Source organism: Patella vulgata, chromosome 6 (genome assembly GCF_932274485.2).
Source record: "Patella vulgata chromosome 6, xgPatVulg1.2, whole genome shotgun sequence".
NCBI lineage: Eukaryota > Metazoa > Mollusca > Gastropoda > Patellidae > Patella > Patella vulgata.
This window is the reverse complement of record NC_065884.2, coordinates 63,960,644-63,982,858: the sequence shown is the minus strand read 5'-3', so window position 1 is coordinate 63,982,858 and position 22,215 is coordinate 63,960,644. Positions and strand designations below refer to the sequence as shown.

The 22,215-nt window shown below is 35.9% G+C and overlaps 1 protein-coding gene across 1 annotated transcript; it reads left to right on the top strand.

The window, feature by feature from the left end:
* Nucleotides 1-212: 212 nt before the first annotated feature.
* Nucleotides 213-16,899, top strand: LOC130010400 (T-box transcription factor TBX3-like). Its single transcript, XM_050555414.2, has 4 exons — nucleotides 213-704; nucleotides 11,649-11,931; nucleotides 15,962-16,108; nucleotides 16,819-16,899. Exons 1-4 carry the CDS (start codon nucleotides 391-393, stop codon nucleotides 16,897-16,899), a joined length of 825 nt encoding a protein of 274 aa, XP_050411371.1. The 5' UTR covers nucleotides 213-390.
* The last annotated feature ends 5,316 nt before the right edge of the window (nucleotides 16,900-22,215 follow it).

The window sequence follows — 22,215 nt, the reverse complement described above, 5'->3', positions numbered from 1 at the left end:
AACACGAGGTGGGTCCTTAAAAACTGTGACAATATGACATGACGTATTATACAGAAGTGAAAAAACGGCATAAAAGATGAAGTGGTTTGTTTTGTCATCTCCCTCATTCATCTTGTTTATAGAATTAAAACACGCCTTCTACTCTAAATCTCTCGAGACGAATCACATCCAATGAGAGAGGAGTATTAGAGATGACTGCGCGTGAGCTATGGCGGACTAGTAGTAAATCTGTTCGTGTAGCATTGGGTATAATATTTACTGTACCGTGTTAACTAGACACCGTAGACTTGTTGATATTCCTGATAAATCTCATAATATTGACGATTTAGGTGACTCGCTGTGGATGAAAGCGTTAATCCGACTTAAACCCAGTTAATCCACTGACCCATCATGGCGTTTAATCCATATCTTCTGCAGCGCTCAATGGACTATACAATGGGCAACTTGTTTCTCCCGAACCCCTACCTCCCTCCTATGCATCTTCATCCCCAGGGATTAACCGCTCCCTTGCCCAAATTATCCCAGATGTTCGATAGAAGTGGTTTCGTACCGAGTGACACTGTTTCTCAACCCTTTCGTCCCTATTCTTGTGCTGATAGCGATGCCGATGTTACGGACGACCCTAAAGTTGAATTAGATGCCAAGGAACTGTGGAATTCTTTCCATGAATATGGCACAGAGATGGTGATTACAAAGTCCGGCAGGTGAGTTGACTTATTTATTTGGGTTTTTTTTTTCAAACTTTTAAAATGAATGTGCAAAAAGTGTTGATTTTTGTTTAATCTCTAATTTAAATCTTAATTATAGATTCACATATAATATAACTTAATAACTCAGATTTATGCATCCAAGCTGGTTAACGACTCGCCAGATGAAAAAACGTTCTATAGATATACATAATACTCTTAAAGTCAAATATTTAAAAAACACTTTTTGAGAACACATCTAGATAAATTTTAATCTATTTTATAGTCAAATTTTGTGTTATTTTTATATTCTGTGTAGCGTTTTGAGGTATTAGGCAAAACGCTATATTAAGAATAAATCTTTTTATATAATTTTGCATCTTTTTTAATTAATAGAATTAGTCTGTATAATATATAATTATTGACCTTTGACCTTTATATTTTATTTCTACTGAGTCTATTATTTCTAAATATCACATGTTTTGTGATGAACATTAATATTTTATAACGATAATTAAATCTCCTAAAGTTCAACCCGAATATTAATTATTCTTCAAAATAACACTTTTTATCAAGATAAAAAGAAATCCTGTCTTCAACTTAAAAGAAGAAAACGTCATAGATTTAGGATAAAAGGGATTGCACTTATGCTAGTGGAAATAATTTGTCGTCATTAGCTAGCCTTTAATCATACCTAATTTTAAAATATGCATATTAATTTACTTAAAATACTCTAATTACAACCGTTGTTGGTGGAATACACTGTCGATTGTTTTTAGTTGTTCTGGTTTATACTGGTTTACCCCCCCCCCCCCCAACACACACACACACACACCACCACCACCACAAAAAAGGGACCAGTATATATAAACGATTTTCTTGTCATTAATTAAATCATAGCCCCAGACAGATACACGCAGGACCATATTTCTTTTGTGAAATTCTTTATTCTTAGTTTCAGTATGAAATTTAATGTAAACAATGCTGTTATTGTTTAAGCAAGGGTATTTAAAAACATCAACTCTTTATGAAGAAAGAGAATGGGCTAGCATGTACGAAAATGTAGCTTAACGCCCGCTTCAAGAGAGGTGATTTCACAGAGAGGGAAAAAGCTAGTACAATTATCATTACTCTACTGTCTAACATACTTAGAGATGGCGGTGTGAAATCGATATAAATCAATATTAAAAGGTCACAACCGATCGATCTTAATTCTTTTTGACCAAAATGTTGTTTTATGTGTGTTTAAAACTTAAACTATACTATAAGATGTTGGTGCTTTGATGTGTTTGCCGTTTTATTGTCTTTCGTCTCTTTAATAATTGTTACCGTATTCACAAAAATATTACCACTGCTTTCTCATTCAATATTTGGGGCTTATACAAAACATTAATACTACTACAATGTTATATTTGAGAATTTAAATATATATAACATCTATTAATACTACTCCCTCATGTAATGTTTGCTGGTTATACAAAATAAATTTATATTCCGGAGCTTAATTATATACAAAATGTGGGGCTTTTATTAAATATATTAATACTACTATAATGTAATACTTTGGGGGGGGGGGGGCGAACTTATATCAATATATTAATAATATTCATGTAATATGTGGGGCTTATATCAAATATATTAATACTACTACAATGTAATATATTAATACTATTCATGTAATATGTGAGGCTTATAAATTATATTAATACTACTACAATGTAATATATTAATACTATTCATGTAATATGTGGGGCTTGTATAAATATATATTAAGACTTCTCTTGTAATATTTCCTGAGTTTAATAATAAACAAAATATTATTATATTAATACTACACTCTCATGTAATATATCGGCGTTTAATTATAAACAAAAAATATTAATACTACTCGCTAGTGTAATATTTTGGGACATAATATATTGATACTACTCTATTATGTTATATTTGGAGCTAAATTATACACAAAACATATAACTACTTACTCCATGTAACATTTAGGACTTAATTATATACAAAACATATTAATACTACTCTCATCCAATATTTGGGAGCTTATTCTATACGGAATATAAAAATGCATCCTACATGTAATATTTAGGTCTTAAATAGATACAAAATAGTGATACTACTCAGATGTAATATTTGGGAGTTTAATAATACTATTTATAATAATACTCCCTCGTGTAATATTGGGGGCTAAATTATATACAAAACATATTGATACTATTCCCGTGTAATATTTGGGGATAAATTACATGTATATACAGAACATTGATACTATTCTCAATATATCACTGTAAATAGAATACAAACATAAAGCAGAGACACGTGCGTTTCTTTTGTGATTGTCTGCATCAGTTTTGATTTTAAAAGCATTTCCAAGCCTCGAGTTCACAAAGCCTTCTCAGACTTCCGTTAAGAATTTGGTCAACTTTCAATCACAGTTTAAGAGAAATATCTTCGATCCCGAAACGCAAAACTTTGCACATAGTTTCTTATTGATGCATTTGATACATTTAAACACAAAAGGTTTAATAAAGGGCTATATTTTAGTTCAAATTAGCGTCGTCTGTCCTCCGGTTTCCTCCCACTGCTAAAGACCCCTACGCGCAAGCGAATCATTGACATAAAATTAAACTATATGTTGGTCCCGAAATGACCTAGTTTGTGTCGATTGGACGTTACCCCCCCCCCCTCGTGGGCGACATGTTGCACCACTAATATTAACAAACTGCGTTTTACCCCAACATACTGGAATACAGTACAGATAAATACAATGAAAAGTAATTCTATTAAAGAATCATTCAACTATGACTTAGCGTGTGGCCATTTTAAGTTAACGTTAGTTTTCATTTATTTCGCAAAGCCAGGAATCTTAGACTAATGAAGTACCTTCCTTCCATGCTCCTTGTAATTTATGCGCTTGAAACCGTTTACAAATTCTGAAAACAAACCCGCAAAACACCGGAGGTTTTGAAAAAAAAACCAGACAAAAATACAATATCCGTTCCATCTTGGTATATTATCTACCTGTACGTTTCACCTTTCAACACAGGTGAAAATATTCACGGCATGTGTAAATTATATTTTTACTGGTGATAATGGCTTCTGTCAAATGATACGCATTAATATATCTCTCGCTATCTGGTATCACGTGGGTAACATCTACACTACTCGACCTTACTCTGTATATACGAGGGATGGATGGCCGAATGGTTAGAGCGTGCGCGCCGAATCATAAGGTCCGTCATTGAGTTAACTAGCGTGGATTCGATTCCCCAGGTGTACGTGACAAGGAGTAAGGTCGCCTGTCCAACCTCGTGGGTTTTTTCCGGGTCCTCCGGTTTCCTCCCGATGCCAAAGACCCCTACGCGCAAGCGAATTATTGAAATAAAAAAGTGAACCATATGTTAGTCCCGAAATGACCTAGTTTGTGTCAAGTGGGTGTTAATCCCATCTCTCTCTCTCTCTCTCTCTCTCTACAGATAAACATAGCTAGTATATTATAAACGTAATGGCGGGGGTCATACACGAGGTAGTGGTGGTATACTTACCCTTTCCAGAACAATACCCGACCTTACTCTTTATATACAGATAAAGATGGTTACTATATTATGAATGTACTGAGGGACGTCATGCACGAAGGGTATACAAACTCTTTCCAGAACACTTAATGCCATCTCTCATACACACCACTGTACCTTTAATAGATTTTGGCCAGAATCACAACACCACAATAATAACCCCGATTCTTATATATATTGTTATACATGAAAGAGAGCAAGACCAATCCATACCAATTGGCAGCTATTAGAGTGAGGAGATGACCCTTACTAAGGGAAGCTATTGTAGCAGTTGACAGGGAGGAGGGCCAGTCCTGATCAAGATGGTAGCTGTAGTAGCTGACAGATGGAAGAAACAGTCCTTACCAAGATACCAAGATGGTAGCTATTGTAATAGTTGACAGAGAAGTGTGGGTGGGGGGGGGTCCTTACCGAGATGGTAGCTGTAGTTGTTGACAGAGAGGTGGGGGGGGGGTACCCAAATGGTAGCTGCAGTAGTTGACAGATGAAGGTAAATCCTTACCAAGGCTAGATATTGGTATTGTAGCTGTTGACAGATGAAGGTAAATCCTTACCAGTTGACAGATGGAAGAAACAGTCCTTACCAAGATACCAAGATGGTAGCTATTGTAGTAGTTGACAGAGAGGTGGGGGGGGCCTTACCAAGATGGTAGCTGTAGTAGTTGACAGAGAGGTGGGGGGGGGTACCCAGATGGTAGCTGCAGTAGTTGACATATGGGATAAACAGTCCTTGCCAAGGGTGAGTATTGTAGTAGTTGACAGAGAGGGACGGGGAAGTCGTTACCAAGATGGTAGCTGTAGTAGTTGACAGAGAGGTGGCGGGACAGTCGTTACAAAGATGGTAGCTGTAGTAGTTGACAGATGAAGGTAAATCCTTACCAAGGCTAAATATTGGTATTGTAGCTGTTGATAGAGATGAAGGTAAATCCTTACAAGGGTAACTATTGCAGAAGATAACAGAGAGGATGGAAGTCCACACCAATGCTAGATATTGTAGTAGGGATAGTCCTTATTAAGTATAGCTATTGTAGTAGGACAATCCTTATTAAGGATAGCTGGACTTCGTGAATGGGGGGGGGGGTGTATAAAATTCATAACGGACCAATAGGTGTTGTGTCGGGTTTTTGAAATTTGTAAGCATACGCTGCCCAGCGCAGGTCAAACAAGGTCAATTTTTCTGGACTATTATATGGTGAGAAAGTAGGGATATTTAAATCTTTAAATTACAACTCCCCTGGTTTATTTGCTTTGTAGGGGTTTCGCGTTCAGTTTATCCCCGCGGTCAAATCATTACAAATTACTCATTATATAATCAAAATAAACAAATTAGTTAAGAATTCGTTTCGTTTATCTTAACCGGTCATTACATTTATACAGTAGAGCGTGTAATTATTCCGAGTTTTTGCGTAACCGGTTCGTTGACTATATCGTTTATGGGAATTTTGCGTATATTTTGTTCTGGTTAAGCTAAAAATAAAACAAACGGGGGATAAATTTAGAACAATAGAATATTAATTAACAGGTAACAAAGGGATGTAAATAAAGTAAGAGAAATAAAAGATAATCGGAAGACAGCCATTTTATCAATCTGACTCGCTGAATAATGGCGTAGAGTAAGAAGTATGACATCTGTTAGTAAATTCCCACAGTGGCGCAATACGCAGGGCGGGTCGAGGAAGTTTCCTTAGTGTTTTCCTGTCTTGTTTCCCCTTGTTAGCGGTGTAGGATCATTCGGTTGAGACGAAAACACGAGGTCCGGTGTATACCACAAGGAGAACGATAAGGATCCCCGGAGCTAAATAAATCTCCGCGCTCTATGGATATAGTAAGGGTAATATTGTCATTGGGTCCATTACCAATTCGATATTTATTTTTACTCGTCAAAAAGGGACGAGGATCTAGAGAGCAGGTGTTTTATTTTGGCATCCAGTTTATAGAGATTATCATTTAGACGATATAATTTAAAAAAAACATCCTAAATATTATTATATTATGGAAATTCCACCTTCTTAGATTAAGAATAAGACAATATGACGTAATTTGCGTGACGTAATACACGTGTGACACAAGCTATTAACAAATCGTGTCATACATGACTACATATTTATCAATGATTATCCAGTATAACATATTAATATTGACCTCGTCCAATTACTCTTTCCTTACGCCTATAAACGATCAGAAACCATGGAATGTTGTTTAACGCCTCGTCAACACAGTACTTTGGTTATTCTGGGACTAACGTGATAATTGTTATTCACATCTTTACGTGTGCAATGCGAGTGGTAGGATTCTGGACAGATCGCCTACTCCAACTATCAAGGGTTCTTTTACATGCACAGCAATGTCTATACGGATAGATTTCAGTTTGTTGTCCCATACGAACGACTAGTTACAAAGACGAAAAACACTGTAACGTTTACATACCTTACAGATGTTATGGTGATTAGTTAATATGTTTCAACAAAAAATTGCTTGCTGTGAACTATTCAAACGAGAAGTGGTATTAGATCACTTGATTATGATGCGATCATGATGCGATCATGTTTCACAATTCAAAAAAGTTAAAGTAGTTCTATTCCACCTTGCCTCATAAACGGTCATCTGGAATTTATAACGCGTTTATATCAGATATGATTGTAGTATTTAAAATGGGTTTATTCCAAATATGATTACAGTATTTAAAAAAACATTTATTCCAGATATGATCACAATATATAAAATGTGTTTATTCCAGATATAATTACAATATATAAAAAGTGTTTATTCCAGATATAATTACAATATATAAAATGTATTTATTCCAGATATAATTACAATATATAAAATGTGTTTATTCCAGATATGATTACAATATTTAAAATGTGTTTATTCCAGATATAATTACAATATTTAAAATGTGTTTATTACAGATATGATTACAATATTTAAAATGTGTTTATTCCAGATATGATTGCAGTATTTAAGCTGTGTTTATTTCAGATATGATTACAATATTTAAGATGTGTTTATTCCAGATATGATCACAATATTTAAAATGTTTTTATACCAGATATGATTACAATATTTAAAATGTGTTTATACCAGATAAGATTACAATATTTAAAATGTAAGACTACTAGACAAGTTGTTGATTGATATCTCGTGTAATAGAAGGATCATTATTCCTCATGCCATCTGCTGTCATCGTCGCGTGTCTCCAGTCTTTGATTGATTGATAATTGATCTTGAAATAGACAGAACAAATCAGTGGGTAATTAAATCTAGGTAACCCTGTAGGCGTAGGGATACTCAACACATCGTCATGTTCCTCCGAACCAGGGACTAAGTGAAGAGCGCACAATGGCGCGTTTTGCGTCAATCATGGTTACATAGTTGTTGCACCCTCTCTCAAACTTCATAATTGTTTCATTGCGATTTTCAAATCATATTCAACCATTGTAAATATATCTGTGTCTCAGATATGCTACACATCGACTCTAGGATGTTCCACATAGTCTAACAGTTCTCGGCACCAAGGGAGTGGGGTCGGGGTCCTACTCGCAACGTAGCACGTCTCTCGATAAGAAGCAGTAATAGAACTGTGACCTGTTGATTTCCAGTTCAATTACTGAATGCCATTGAACCGATTTATTATGAGAACAACCGCCAGTGGATCTGGCCCCATCTCACTAACTGAGACACATATCAGACCAAACCAATTAAATACTTTATATTGACATTAATCAAAGAAGTTTACCTACTTTACAGATATACGGGGGGTTGGATGGCCGAATGGTTAGCACGTGCGCGCTGTATCATAAGGTATGTCATTGAATCAACTGGTGTGGTTTCGATTTCCCTGTTGTACGTGACAAGGAGTAGGGTCGCTTGTCCAACCTCGTGGGTTTTCTCCGGGTTCTCCGACTTCCTCCCACTGCTAAAGACCCCTACGCGAAAGCGAATTATTGAAATACAATTGAACCATGTTAGTCCCGAAATGACCTAGTTTGTGTCGAGTGGACATTAAACCCTTTTTCTCTCTTTTTACAGATATACGATAAATTAAACATGTATAACATAAGATTTAGATAAAGACAGCTCTCACTATAATAGTTCAAAATAGATACTGAATAGGGAATATGTTGAAAATTTCAGTACAATTGCTACATCATGTAGTCACGATTCTCAATGCTACCGCTGTTACGATAATAAACAAATTAAATTAAATCATTCACCGAAAATTGTATATAAATCTGTAGAAAAACTAGAGCATCCGATGGCAGTTAATATATGTCTAATCAATAATTTATATAACATTTAAGGCCCAAAGAAAGATCTGCAATATGCATATTTAGCGCTTGCATAATGCATGTTTAATTGTAAGGAAATATGTTTATATGGTTTTTTTATATTTAGAACAGAATAAAACCTATAACCTAGATGTCCATATTGTTTTATTCACCTATTTTAATCAACGACAAGTTTTTCCGGGTTTTTAATGAAATTCTGTGTTAAGATGGCGATCGTGTTAATTTAGACAGGGACATATTTCTTAGTTTGACATCAAACCAGTGCAATAGGTCAAAGCTTGTTCTATCATTAGATTGGGTTGTTTCATGTTTCTTGGTTTCAGTTCTTATAAATCCTCCAGCGACTTGTAAAATAAAGCTTCACATTACCATCTTTAAGTACCTTAAGGTGAACATTTAGCCTAATTATAATAATAAACAACATCGTTCATACAAAATACTGGTCTTAGTTTTGTAGGTAGGTGTGGATCAAAAGTAGAAATAAAAAGAGGTTTTAACGTTCTACATAACTGACCCCGACTTCATTAATCTAGTCTGTGACGTTAAACCCTATTTCATTTCAATTTACTGGCCCAATCTGAATAATGAAGAAGGGTATAGGACATGCAGTGTGCTATGAGGGAAATTTTGCCCGGACAGCGGCGCTACGGCTTACTCTTACATCACATTCCAACTGCCATGGGATCTTTTACGTGCACACCAGTGTGTACATGGGACCTCATTTTGTCAGACCCTCCGTCATACACCACTGGCAGGGGAAAACCAGGCCGGAAAAACTCGATGACCACTTGGATCGAAAACACGACCTCCAGACTATCGATCTAGCGTCTTACTCACTTAGTCACCGGTGCTATGAGGAACATTCCGAACAAAACATCGAATTAAAACAGTCAAAAGGTTTTTTTTAGATATACGCCAAATACTACACAGGTGGACATCGGTTTATCGTTCCATCCGCACAACTATACAACCAGACCCTCCGTCCCACACTTTTAGAAAAATACAAGGAAAGTTCTCACAAAACACCCGCCCGTCAACCCCATCGCAACGAGCTACCATGGCACTGGATGAAAACATATAATTTCGTGAATTTACAAGAGGTTCTCAATGGACTCTTACCATTGAAGATCACATTAAATCGAGCGCATTTTTAGCTCGTTTTATTGTAGATGTGTTATGAACAGAACTGCGTTAAGAAGAAAATAATCTGTGAATTGGCTGAAACAATGAGTTTTAGGTTACTGTCTGGTTTATGTAAACATTGCCAATAAATTTATGCTTTTTTTCATAAATGTCAAGCCCCAAACTTTGAATTTAGAACTTGTTATTTTTAGTGTGGATTAGATCAGATCTTTGTCCGGACGTTTGAATAAACTGCTGTCGTTTTTAAAAGTCAATGACAGTAAACACTTTTATTTTTTTTATACATAACTGTTAAGTCTTGAAGTTAAGTTTTTGTGGGTGCTAATATCCTGCTTAAAGCGACAGTAAGTCTATTCGAGCTAGTATTATGTGTCGACAATACTAATCATACCAATCGTTGAATGTGCATATCAATGAAGTAATTTGTAACAGTGTAAGCTCCAATAATTGCAATATTTTGAATAGCACCGATTGCCTTACTAACTGTAAGAATTAGAGAAATCTGGATATTTGTAAGAGTCAGTAAGTTTGTAGATCACCGTAATATAATATGTTTTAACTTCACATAAAAAAACTGAACATTGTTGATTGTTATAAATTAATAACAATGGTGCTACTTTTACTTTATGAATTAATAACACTATTTCTACTTTTACTTTATAAATTAATAACAATATTGCTACTTTTACTTTTTAAAATAACAATATTGCAGCGTTTACATAATAAATTACTAACAGTATTGCTACTTTTACGTCAAAAATTAATAACAATATTGCTACTTTAATTTATAAATTAATAACACTATTTCTACTTTTACTTCATAAATTAATAATAATATTGCTACTTTTACTTTATAAATTAATAACAATATTTTTACTTTTACTTTAAAAATTAATAACAATATTGCTAGTTTAACTTTAAAAATTAATAACAACATTGTTACTTTAAGGTATGCTTCCACGGCTAATTTGGGTGTCTATAGACAGACTGTTTATGACCCGCACGCGCGACAATATCTATATTGGACCACACGCCATCTCCCAATATACAGACAACAAACAATAGCGCGCGTGATAAAACTTGATGCAAACAATAAACGAAGATTAATTTCAATTTGAGAGGCTGGTCTAGAAGAAGACCATATAATCTGTTCCAAGCCTTATTGTTCGTTAAAACTCTGATATAGTAAACATTTTATATTATTTTATTAAATTGTTTTATAAGAGTGGGTATAACGTTTCGTCAACACGATACTTCGGCCAGGGGTCTGACAAGAAAAATGTCTCTATTCGTTCAGATGGGACGATAAACCGCGATCCACTTGGGTAGGTGCAAGTAAAACAGTCCTTGGCAGCTATTGCAAAAATCCAAATCAATTGAAGCTTGTTAGTTCTGCAAGGACCAAAGTAATGTGTTTCCTCTCTCAACGATTTCAGAAGAGATGGTATCCTTAACCATTTAGATTATGAAGTTGATCAGTCTGATTAAAACGCAGATCCTATTTCGTTTCGTTTTTTATAGTTCAAAATTTCGTTTTACTTGTCTTCACTACACTAGGACATGGAAGAGTTGTTATAAAACTCGCGTTCTGCTTGGTGTGAGAGATTAGCCAATGAAACGGTCTGTTGCAGCGAGGTCTTGGTGTGCGATGCACGGAACTGTGGGTATTCCACTAGAAACATCAACGCTAATTGGTTAATCAAACGTCTGACGCTACCTCCCACTACAAGTGGTAAGATCTTCATATAGTAGAGGCCACCGAAAGTATTAAAAAAAACGAAACGAAATAGAGATCTGTATTTTAATCAGATTGGAAGTTGATTCATTAATGCTTTGTAATTTGCCTCTTCTTGCAGACGAATATTCCCGCCATTTTATTAGGCCTTTCTCTACTTTCAGACGAGTATTTCCCACATTTAAATTATGCCCTTTTCTACTTTCAGACGAATGTTCCCGCCATTTAAAGTGAAAGTATCAGGTTTAGATAAAAAAGCTAAATATATTTTATTGATGGATATTGTGGCTGTTGATGACTGTAGATATAAATTTCACAACAGTAAATGGATGGTAGCGGGAAAAGCTGATCCAGAGATGCCAAAGAGGATGTACATCCATCCAGATTCTCCGAGTACTGGTGAACAATGGATGCAGAAGATCGTCTCCTTCCACAAGCTGAAGCTATCCAACAATATCTCGGATAAACATGGTTTTGTAAGTTATCATTTCGTAAGTTGAAATTTTAAATTTTTTATTTTACTTTATTGATTAAATTAGAATTGTGTTAAATGGGGACAATGCGTTATCGTTCATCGGCTTATCTTGTCGACTTTTGCTCAGCAGATATAAACTGGATCACCAACGATGAAGGTTTCTTGGAATTTTCAAATTTGCCCCCCCCCCCCTTCCCTGTAAGTAGTGCAGAGGTGAGGGCGGCCTGGCGAGCAAAGACGTCTAATCAGTCGGATGGGACAAAAAAAACTAGCTTCACCTTGTTACCCTTTGTCGTGCACGTAGCAGAACCCTTGACAGTTGGAATTCGATGAAATACAGCTGTACAGACCCCAAATTAAGAATTTACTCAAGTTTAAATCACTATTTATGAGAAATATCTTTGATCCAGAAACCCCAAGATTTGCAAATAGTTTCTTATTGATGTATTTGATACATTAAAACAACACAAGTTTTATAAAAGGCTATATTTTAGTTAAAATAAGGCGAATAATTTTGAGTCTGAGAATGCCTTATGATCTCGCGACCAGTTCTTGTATGTAAACTTAAACCTAAATATAAAGATGCGTATAGAGTTAGGTATCTTAATATCTTACCGAGAAACCCCTGCCCTCAAGCAATATATGTAAAGGATATTTAGCAGAAAATATTGAAATTTAAGTTTTTAGCGAACAAAAAATATGAATATAATCAGGATTTAAAAATTATTAAAAAAAAAAAAAAAAAAAAAAAAAAAAAAAAATTCATAAATCTCCACAATCCTAATAAAATATTTCTAAAAAATAGAACCCCGTTCAAATAAGTGCATGTTTCATGGAGCGAGACCACTCGGCGAATTATGAACTTAAAACTCTCCCGGCAAATAATTACCCTCGAAATTAGCAACAAAAGGCCGCACTTACAGTCGACAAAATACACAGGCATCTGATCAGGTTTCCGATACGGGGTCACAAACAACAAAATAAAGTGGGCGTGTCCTGGAATCTTATGTGATTTGACGATAATTTTTAAGATACGATCAGAAATCGTATTAAAGTTAATTTTATAGAACTGGCTCGGTGAACAATGAGTTGTTGAAATTAGAGCAGAAGCAGTGTTCACAAGATTTCTAAATATAATTTTAAATCCAATTATGAATTAACGTAGAAGTGTAAAATCTAATGAAAGGACACCATTTTGAATTTTCAGATCTGAGTAATGTAGCCATTATTTTCTAAGAATCTAAAATATTCAATAAAATAAAACCAAGTACGAACAATCTAAACCATTATAAACGATTCGAAGCCCTAAAAGAAATACGGTATAGGCAAAAATAGTATAATCAGCAAATGGACTGTTCAGTATCAGTTATACTAAAATATTAATTCTTGACCGTTGAAAATGGGTCATCCTTAAAATATTTTAGCTGAAGTCTTTGTACATAAATTTAATGGGTTTAACGTCCTACTTTTTGGCACCAACCGGGTCAATGAGACTAGGCATACGCCATGCAGTATGCTATGAGGGACATTGTGTGGGAGAGCTGGCTTCTTTCCGTCGAATTTTAACTGAAAATCTTTTTTTAAGCTGAACACCAACGTGTTCCGTGGACAAAGTTATATAAGATACTAATGAAATAAAATGGGGTTCAATTTCCTACTCTTCCGCTCCGACTGGGATGATGATGACGATATGTTTCTATGACGTCGTACATTATGCTATAGCAAGATATACAATATTGAAAAACATAACCTGGGATTAATGTCCGCTGCCACCAATATCACAGACAAGAAAGAAAAAAAGTAAAAAAAGTATATTTGAAAAGTTTAACAATTTAAAGCAAAGTCTTGAACAATAATTAAAAGTGATTGGACAAAATGTGAAGATTTCAGGATGTGACGTATAGATTGGTTTTGACGTAATTATGTTTCGAATACTGATTGGATGATGATAAGGCATAAATGGAGGTATGCGTAATCACGAAATCAGGGAATCGGGATATCTCGTGGTATCTGTTAAGCGATTAATCAGATGAAATTGTTGTCTGCGATATGACCGTTATAGAAGCGGATGTCAATCCGCATGTACTTGGTGAAGTTGAACTGATATCAGTGCTGGTGGAAGCCAAGTTCAATTATAAGTTTAACTGAGATACAAACGTCAACAGCCCAGTGTGTTAATCACAACTGAACACAAAAACTGAAAGCTATGCGAATTGTTCATTCATAAAGTTTTGTAAAACTATGTCTTCATATAACTATGTCTATATAATATTATCTTGAAACGTGTGTAAATATATATATATATATATATATATATTGTGTCCTAAAGCGCAATATAAATAAATATTGCACCCTTAACAGGTAATTGTCGATACTTTTGGTCATTTTTTGACTAATAAAAGGTGATGTTTATTACTGTGGTCCCTAATTCATATCCCCACCAGGTGTTATAGGCAAAAAAGCATACCCTGATACTTGTTCTATTTGAACTTGTCTTGAATTCGCCGTCTTGATTAGCCAAGTCGAAGACGAACAGTTAGACGTTAAACCCCATTTTATTTCAGTTCATCTGCCCTAAACCCGTGTTTTATTCATAATCACCGTCTTCATTAGCCCAACCGGAGTAGGACGTTAAACCCCATTTCATTCCTTTTCTGTTTAGAATTTTATTGAAAAAGCTAATGTTTATGCCTTTCGGTGTATGGAGTGCGCCGGAGTTATTCAACAATAGAATATTGTCCTATGTTTAGATTTATTAGATAAAACAAGTTGTCCACGACGCGTCAGTAGTAACAGTGCGATGCTTGTGATTAATAATAAAATGTCTATACAACTTACTCCAGGGAATATAATCGCATAAGAAATCTCAGCTACTCATTAATTTATCGATCACCATATTGTTGAAATACAACGGTTCTATGTACGTGAACAAAGTTTATAAAATAATCAATGTCTATGATTTATATGAGCTTCCCAACTACACAAGAAGTGGTACCGGGATATTCTTTAAAATAGTGAACGCATAACCTGTCTCGTGCACGCCATAAACTGATATAATTCAGTTGGTAACATTTTATTCTTTTGAATTTTTGCGGTTAAATTTGTTCAGTATTTGTTGTGAAAATACGGTTTGGTTTTGAAAGTAAAGTTGTCTGTTGGCTGTTTTGTGTTTAGTTCCCCTTGTCAGTAATGCAGAGCGGAGGGCCTGACAAGGACAGCTGTCTAGTCGTTCGGATGTGACGAAAAACCGAGGTCCCGTGTACACATTAGCGTGCACGTAAAAGATCCCTTGACAATTGGAATTTGATATAAGAGTAGACCGTAGTGCCGCTGTCCGGGCAAAATTTCCCTCATAGCACACTGTATGGCGTATGCCCGTCTTCATTAGCCCAGCTCGGTGTAGAACAGTAGGACGTTAAACCCCATTTCATTTCATTTCACTTTGTGTTTAACATCTGCTTCCACAATAAGTGATATCGCAGACAACTATGGAAAGTGATACCCGATAGTTATTTACAACTGGACTAGTAGATATTTGATTGCAGCTGGCCCGCGCACATGCTCTCTTGTCCGAAAATACGAAAGTGCGGGTGATACTTTCAACATTGTAACTGTTAGAATTTCTTTGTTAACTGGCCAGTTTCTCTCTTGTTAGTGTATTTGCAGACAAACGACTAATTTTTAACCAGGGGCTTTTTAATGATATCAATATTGGTTTATATATAACGGGAAAACTCATAATTTAGTTCATCGCAAAGGTGTTTTATTAATGAACAGATGATTAGTATATGGAATCTGCAGAAAAAAATGTTGGATTTTTCTATTCTTTTATTCATGAAAGGAAATGAAATTTAGATTAATCAAAACGGACGTTTATTTATAATTATTTATTTTTTTAAAAAATAAATCATATTTTGTTGAAGTTGATCTTCGACATAAAAATATTGTATGCCCTGGACAAACACTGCCAGGTTAAAACTGGATGTGGAAATTTGAACAATATACCTGAAAGGGATTAACCTATTGGGCTATTTTCTGAATTTCAGACTATATTGAATTCTATGCATAAATATCAACCCCGGTTCCATCTAGTCCGTACTGATGATATATTGAAGTTACCGTACAGTCCATTCCGTACCTTTGTATTTAAGGAGATGGAATTTATAGCAGTCACAGCTTACCAAAACGAAAAGGTAAGTTCAAAATATATATAAACTTAATCTTTTTGGTCATAAGCAATTAAATATATTCATTTAATTACTTTAAAGATGCTATATTTCAGACTAAAGGCATTTCAGGGTCAAAAGGGTTAATCGATAATCCTAACATAAATTATGTTTTACAGTTGCCATTATTTTCTGCGGAAATGAAATCAAATGGGGTTTAACGTCCTACTTGTCTGCCCCGAATGGGATAACGAAAACCAGCATACGTCATGCGCAACAGCCTACTCGTATAGGGTTATTTACGTGCTCGCCAATAGGTGCACGGGACCTCGGTTAGTCGACCCATCCTGCATCACTGGTAAGGGGAAACCACGCCGGAAAATTACAATGAATGTTCTCGGCCAACACGGTATTTCCATGTTAACGAGCCTTCATCTTATTCGCCGAGTCACCGCAGCTCCCCCGTTTTCTGCGTATTTCTCAACAAGTTGCATTTTGCTCTTTTATACTCGGTAGTTGAACTCATCATTATCCAAGAACAATGAGATCCGTTTTTTTAGTTATCATTCCATATATATTTTTTGACATTAATATCATTCCATATATTTTATAAAATTATATTGTTTAAAATTCAAATCAATTAAAGAATAAGTATGGAAAGGAAAGTTGTGAATTGTCTCTTGCCTAACAATACTGCAGTTCTATAATTAAGTAGCCTCGTTTATTTTATTTCATAGATCACGCAGCTAAAAATAGACCACAACCCATTTGCTAAGGGCTTTCGGGACACCGGTGGAGGAAAGAGAGAGAAAAAGTAAGCAGACTTAAAATAATCTTAGCGCGAATTCGTTTCGTGTAATAATATTTTTAAAGCCGCCGACCGTCCTTATTCAAACAACAATTTTGTGAAAGTTGAATCCCTGAAAGGAATATCAATTCAAAAATGGTTCAATTCCTTTCAGAATTTACAGAATTCAAGCCCGGGTATTATCTACCACTGATAATTGTTAATTAAGTCATTTGAAATACAGTTTAGCTCAGATTAAGCCGTGAAATCAATTTCATATTCACAAGTTATTATTTGCAAAATATTGCCCAAAAACGCACGATCAGCGGCTTTGAAGTTGTCCGATTTACAATCAACAATTGTACGATTTACAATTAAAAATTGTCAGATTTACCATTAAAAATTGTCAGATTTACAATTAACAATATAGTCAGATTTTTACAATATTAATAATATAGTCAGATTTACAATATTAACAATGGTCAGATTTACTATAACAACGGTCAGATTTACTATTAATTGTCATATTTTCAAATGAGCAAAAAAGAACATAATATTTTTTGAAGTCGATTGGCCACAAACCCCTAACTTGTGAATAGAAATTCTTTGGAACAGCTTCGATCTTTTATGTTGTGAAAAATTGTTTTTGAAATGAAATGGGGTTTATTTTCCTAAAATGATGTTTAGCGTCTAACTTTCTGAACCAACCGGGAGAATGAAGACCGGTATTTTACATGCACGCATGGTTATTTTACATGCACGCATGGCCGATTGTGCGTCCCAATACTGTTCCTTGCCTGGACAAGGGGGAACTGCACCGGAAAGGGCAGTGTTTGACCAAAGATAGAATTAAAAAGACTGCTAAATGGTTTGTCGTCTGATTTGATCACAAAAACTGGAACACCTACGTAAATTTAATCGCATTTGTTGATTTTAGGAGACCCTGTTTTATGGCGCCAACAAGCACGTGCCATACGGGAAGTGTTGATAACGTGCACGGAAGAACAACACCCTCTATGATTGATCAAGAGGAGACAATCTGTGTTGTCGGGGATGATGGTGACGACAGCGATGCTGACAACCAAATTGAAGGTAATCACCATTTTGTTTACGTCTTAATTGAGTGTCTCTGTCTGAAATGAACATTAAATCTGACGGTCATAATTAAACGCCATTAAAATATTATTAAGCCACGAAAACAATCAGGGTTCGCTATTTTCTAGTTTTGACTTTTGAAACCGGAGGTGAGTCATGATCACTAAAGGGTATCATTATTTCACTTGACTGGCAATTTTGGGGCTGGTTGTATCTGACTAATGAGCCTCGTTGTTATAATCAACGTGTTATCATTCGGTACACACCGTATATTATCGCCTCATTACTGTGATTTCTGTATCATAATTTAGTTTTAATTTACTTTCCTGTAAATACCACCATACAGAGACTGCGTTTATGAATTAACATTTCTGCGAAACCGCGCATAAAACTAGGCAATTGCAGAAATGAAATATGTTACGGTCAGCATAATGGCCGCCAAGGGAGTCACCAGTCCAAATGTTAAATAGAGATCAGACAAGTGAACATGTATATTCATACGCCGTAAAGTAGTTTCACCACACGTATTCAACCGTCGTTAAACAGGGGCGGTCACTACTATCCCCACTCCAGGAATAATATAGAATATCATGTCTAAAAATACCTTTAATAAAATTCTAAACATATATCTCAGCCTTGGCTTGTCAGACATTTCAAATTTACATTCAGTCTAATTTATTCCATATTCTATATAACTGTATATCCAATCACGTCAAATCAAAATTTGAATTTTTGACCAATCGACGACGTTCCACATCGGTGAAACGCGTTTACCCTGTAGTAAACAAAGTGGCTGAATAGAACTTTTTATTTAATTATAACAGCTGCGTTTTTTCTTTCTGTTTACAGTGAGCTCGTCAACTTGTGAAAATGATGAAGAATTTGTTCCTGACGACAGAAGTACATCATCTAAAGTAAACGTTGAAATATCTTCTGGCGGCAAATATTGCCAATCAACGACCGAACAATCCAAGATGTCGGTCCTTGTTGACGAGCAGCCTGGCACCAATTTATCGGAACGCTTGTCACCATCTCTCAAGACATCCACTTACAGCCCTGTCTCTACTTCAAAACCAGAGAGTTCAAAGTTCACGAAATCGACAAAACTTTCATTTCCGGTGAGCGCCATGTTATCCGACGATAAAACTCAAAGTGTTAATAGTGAGATATCGAAATATTACCCAGTACCCTCTCTGATGGATTACAATAATCACATGACCCAGTTCCAGTCAGCCATTAGTCAAAACGCGTTGCTAAGCAGTCACCTATCTTTTCTGAGTTCGTTACACCAGAGTTACAATGGATTGAACATGTTTGGAGAGAGTCCTTCTCTTCCGATGAACTATTCCGCACATTTCAATCCATACGCGTTAAAAAACAATCGCTTCAGTCCTTATCCGTATCCAAATTCTACTTTAAGATCCTGTGAACTTTTGAAAACTTCTTCCGATCAGAATGACACTAGTGAATCCGGGTTTCCGAAAGCAAAAACGGAACGAATTAAATCACTGAGAGTCAGTGATGAAAACGGAAGTGAACTGAAAAATATGGAAAAAATGTTATCCGGTTTATCTAAATCTCGTCTTCCATCCAATGAGTGCGAGACGAAGAAGTGACGTAAATTTGAAACGATGGGAAGTGACGTGTATATATATAATTCGTGACGTGTAATAGTTATAATAAATTTGTATATTGTGTTGTATAAACGGAGTAAAACGTGTATTGAAAAGTGCAATCTATTTTAGTTTTCTACATGTTATTTATTTTACATTATTGATGGTGGAATGGGGACATGATAACTCGTTCCGAATCCATCAAATCGCGATATAAACTTTACACCCCAGCTATAAACTTTTACTAAGCGTGTAGGACGAGCTCAATTGTTTCGCCTGAATATTCCGAATTGTTGTAATCAATCGAGTGACGCGGAATTGAGGCCTATTATGGTTCTGAACAGTTCTGAAAACGGAAGTGGAGTGAGAGTGAGAGGAATCACGACCTATTCGCAAATGCCAGTTACAGGGTTGGGGCGAGATCATGGTCAGTTTGCGCATGCCCTGTGGACTCTTGTTTGGTTGAATGACTCCTTCCGGGCAAGTTATTTCAATAAATGACAATTTTGTGCTGCACCAATGATATTATTTGTTAAATTTATATTAAATATGATACAGTAAATGTGTATTTATTGAAGTCATGCAGATAAAACTGTTCAAATATTTTTTTGTTTTTCTTTCCTCACCGCTAACTTTTCGTTTTGCAATGTCCTCAGGCCCGAATCACGCGAGACTATCAGTCCGTGGTAGCCACCCTTACCCAGTGATCACAACACTGTTTTCTTTCATAACCCCTGCCTTCTCTCACCGTCGGAAATTTGCAAAGGGGTAGCCCGTTTTATCACAAGGTCTGCCAATGAGTCATCAAGCGTGGTTTCGATTCCCCAGCTGTACGTGACAAGAAGTAGGTCCGCCTGTCCAACCTCGTGGGCTTTCTCCGGGTCCTCCAGTTTCTCCCACTGCTAAAGACCCCTACGTGGAAGCGATTATTGAAATTAAATTGAACCATGTGTCGGTCCTGAAATGACCTAGTTTGTGTCGATTGGGCGTTAAACCCCATTTCTGTCTCTCTTTCTATTTTGCAATGTCCCAGCCCCGAATCACGCGAGATTATCAGTCCGTAGTAACCACCACCCTTACCCAATGATCACACCATTGTTCGTTTTCATAGCCCCTTCCTCCTCTCAAACAAGAATCTTGTGAAGTTAAACCACCGTCGGAAATTTACAAATGACAAAGAACTTTCTTATATTTGGCTCCCGAATCCCCTGAGGTCAGCAGGCTTGGATGGCTGAATGGTTAGCACGTGCACGCTGTGTCATAAGGTCTGTCATTGAGCCAGTGGGCGTGGTTTCGATTACCCAGTAATACGTAAAAAGGAGTAGGCCAGGTTCGCCTGTCCAAACGCGTGGGTTTTCTCCGGGTCCTCCGGTTTCCTCCCAATGCTAAAGACCCCTACGGGCAAAGGAATTGTTGCAATAAGATTGAACCATATGTTAGTCTCGAAATGACCTAGTTTGTGTCCAGTGGACGTAAACCCCATCTCTCTCTCTTGGTTACAAACTGTAATCTTGTGCTGTGCCAATACTCTTATGGATCGTCAAGGTTACATAGCTAAATATATATTTGTTGATTCATTCTATTTACATACATGAATCCACTATATTAATGATTATTTCACTGAAAGGAATATAACTTCTTATTTATCATTTGCAATATTCTCATCAATTAATATTTTATAAGTTGTTAGAACTTTTGTGAAATGTCGATGGTAAATACGGTCATTATAATGAGGTTTAATGTCCAACTGTTCCGGACCAACTGGACAAGGGGAGAGAGAGAGAGAAATGGGGTTTAACGACCACTCGACACAAACTAAGTCATTTCGGGACTAACATATGGTTAAATTTTATTTCAATAAATCGCTTGCGCGTAGGGGAATTTAGCAGTGGGAGGAACTCGGAGGACCCGGAGAAAACCAAGGAGGTTGGACAGGCGACCCTACTCCTTGTCACGTACAAGCAGGGAATCGAAACCACGCCACTTGCGCATTGACAGATCGTCTGATACAATCCGCGCGCGTTTACCATTCGTCCCTCCCGGAAAAACAAAGACGGGTATATACGCTATGAGACAAAATTTATACGTACATCGACCTTAAAATATAGCTTTATAAACGATATTTTCTAATTGTAATATTAAAACGTTATTTCAACAATCGAGTTTGTAAACAAAAAATAACACTCATAATAAAGTCGGAAAATCGTCATAACCATATATACAATATTATACAAATCAGAATAATAAAAAAACCCACAAAAAACATCTTTACAAGTTGGTCAAGGGTATTTGTGACACATATCCCAAATATTTTCTATATGTTTATTTTTACTAAAACAACACCATATGGTCCGAATCCTCCCACAACTGATCATGATAGATGGTGCGAATCCTCCCACTATACTGACCATGATAAATGACATTTATCACAGTTTGACAACAAACATTATATTAACTGTATAACGGCGCCTATACTGATATTTTTACTCAATTTTTACCTCCATTATATGAATTAATCAGCAAAAAATATACATTTTCTGCATATCTTGGTTTTTTCTCCTGAAGTGTCACATTCTCCGTTATGTTTTATATGGCCTTGGTGTTACTAGCGTACATATATTCAAACACAAACGTGTAAC

What these genes read in the sequence shown, in the direction of transcription:
- LOC130010400 (XM_050555414.2), top strand. Translation starts at nt 391, where the DNA reads ATGGCGTTTAATCCATATCTTCTGCAGCGCTCAATGGACTATACAATG. An exon ending in GTGATTACAAAGTCCGGCAG is followed by an intron (nt 705 to 11,648) that starts GTGAGTTGACTT and finishes TTCTACTTTCAG; the next exon opens with ACGAATGTTCCCGCCATTTA. An exon ending in GTTTTGTAAGTTATCATTTC is followed by an intron (nt 11,932 to 15,961) that starts GTAAGTTGAAAT and finishes TCTGAATTTCAG; the next exon opens with ACTATATTGAATTCTATGCA.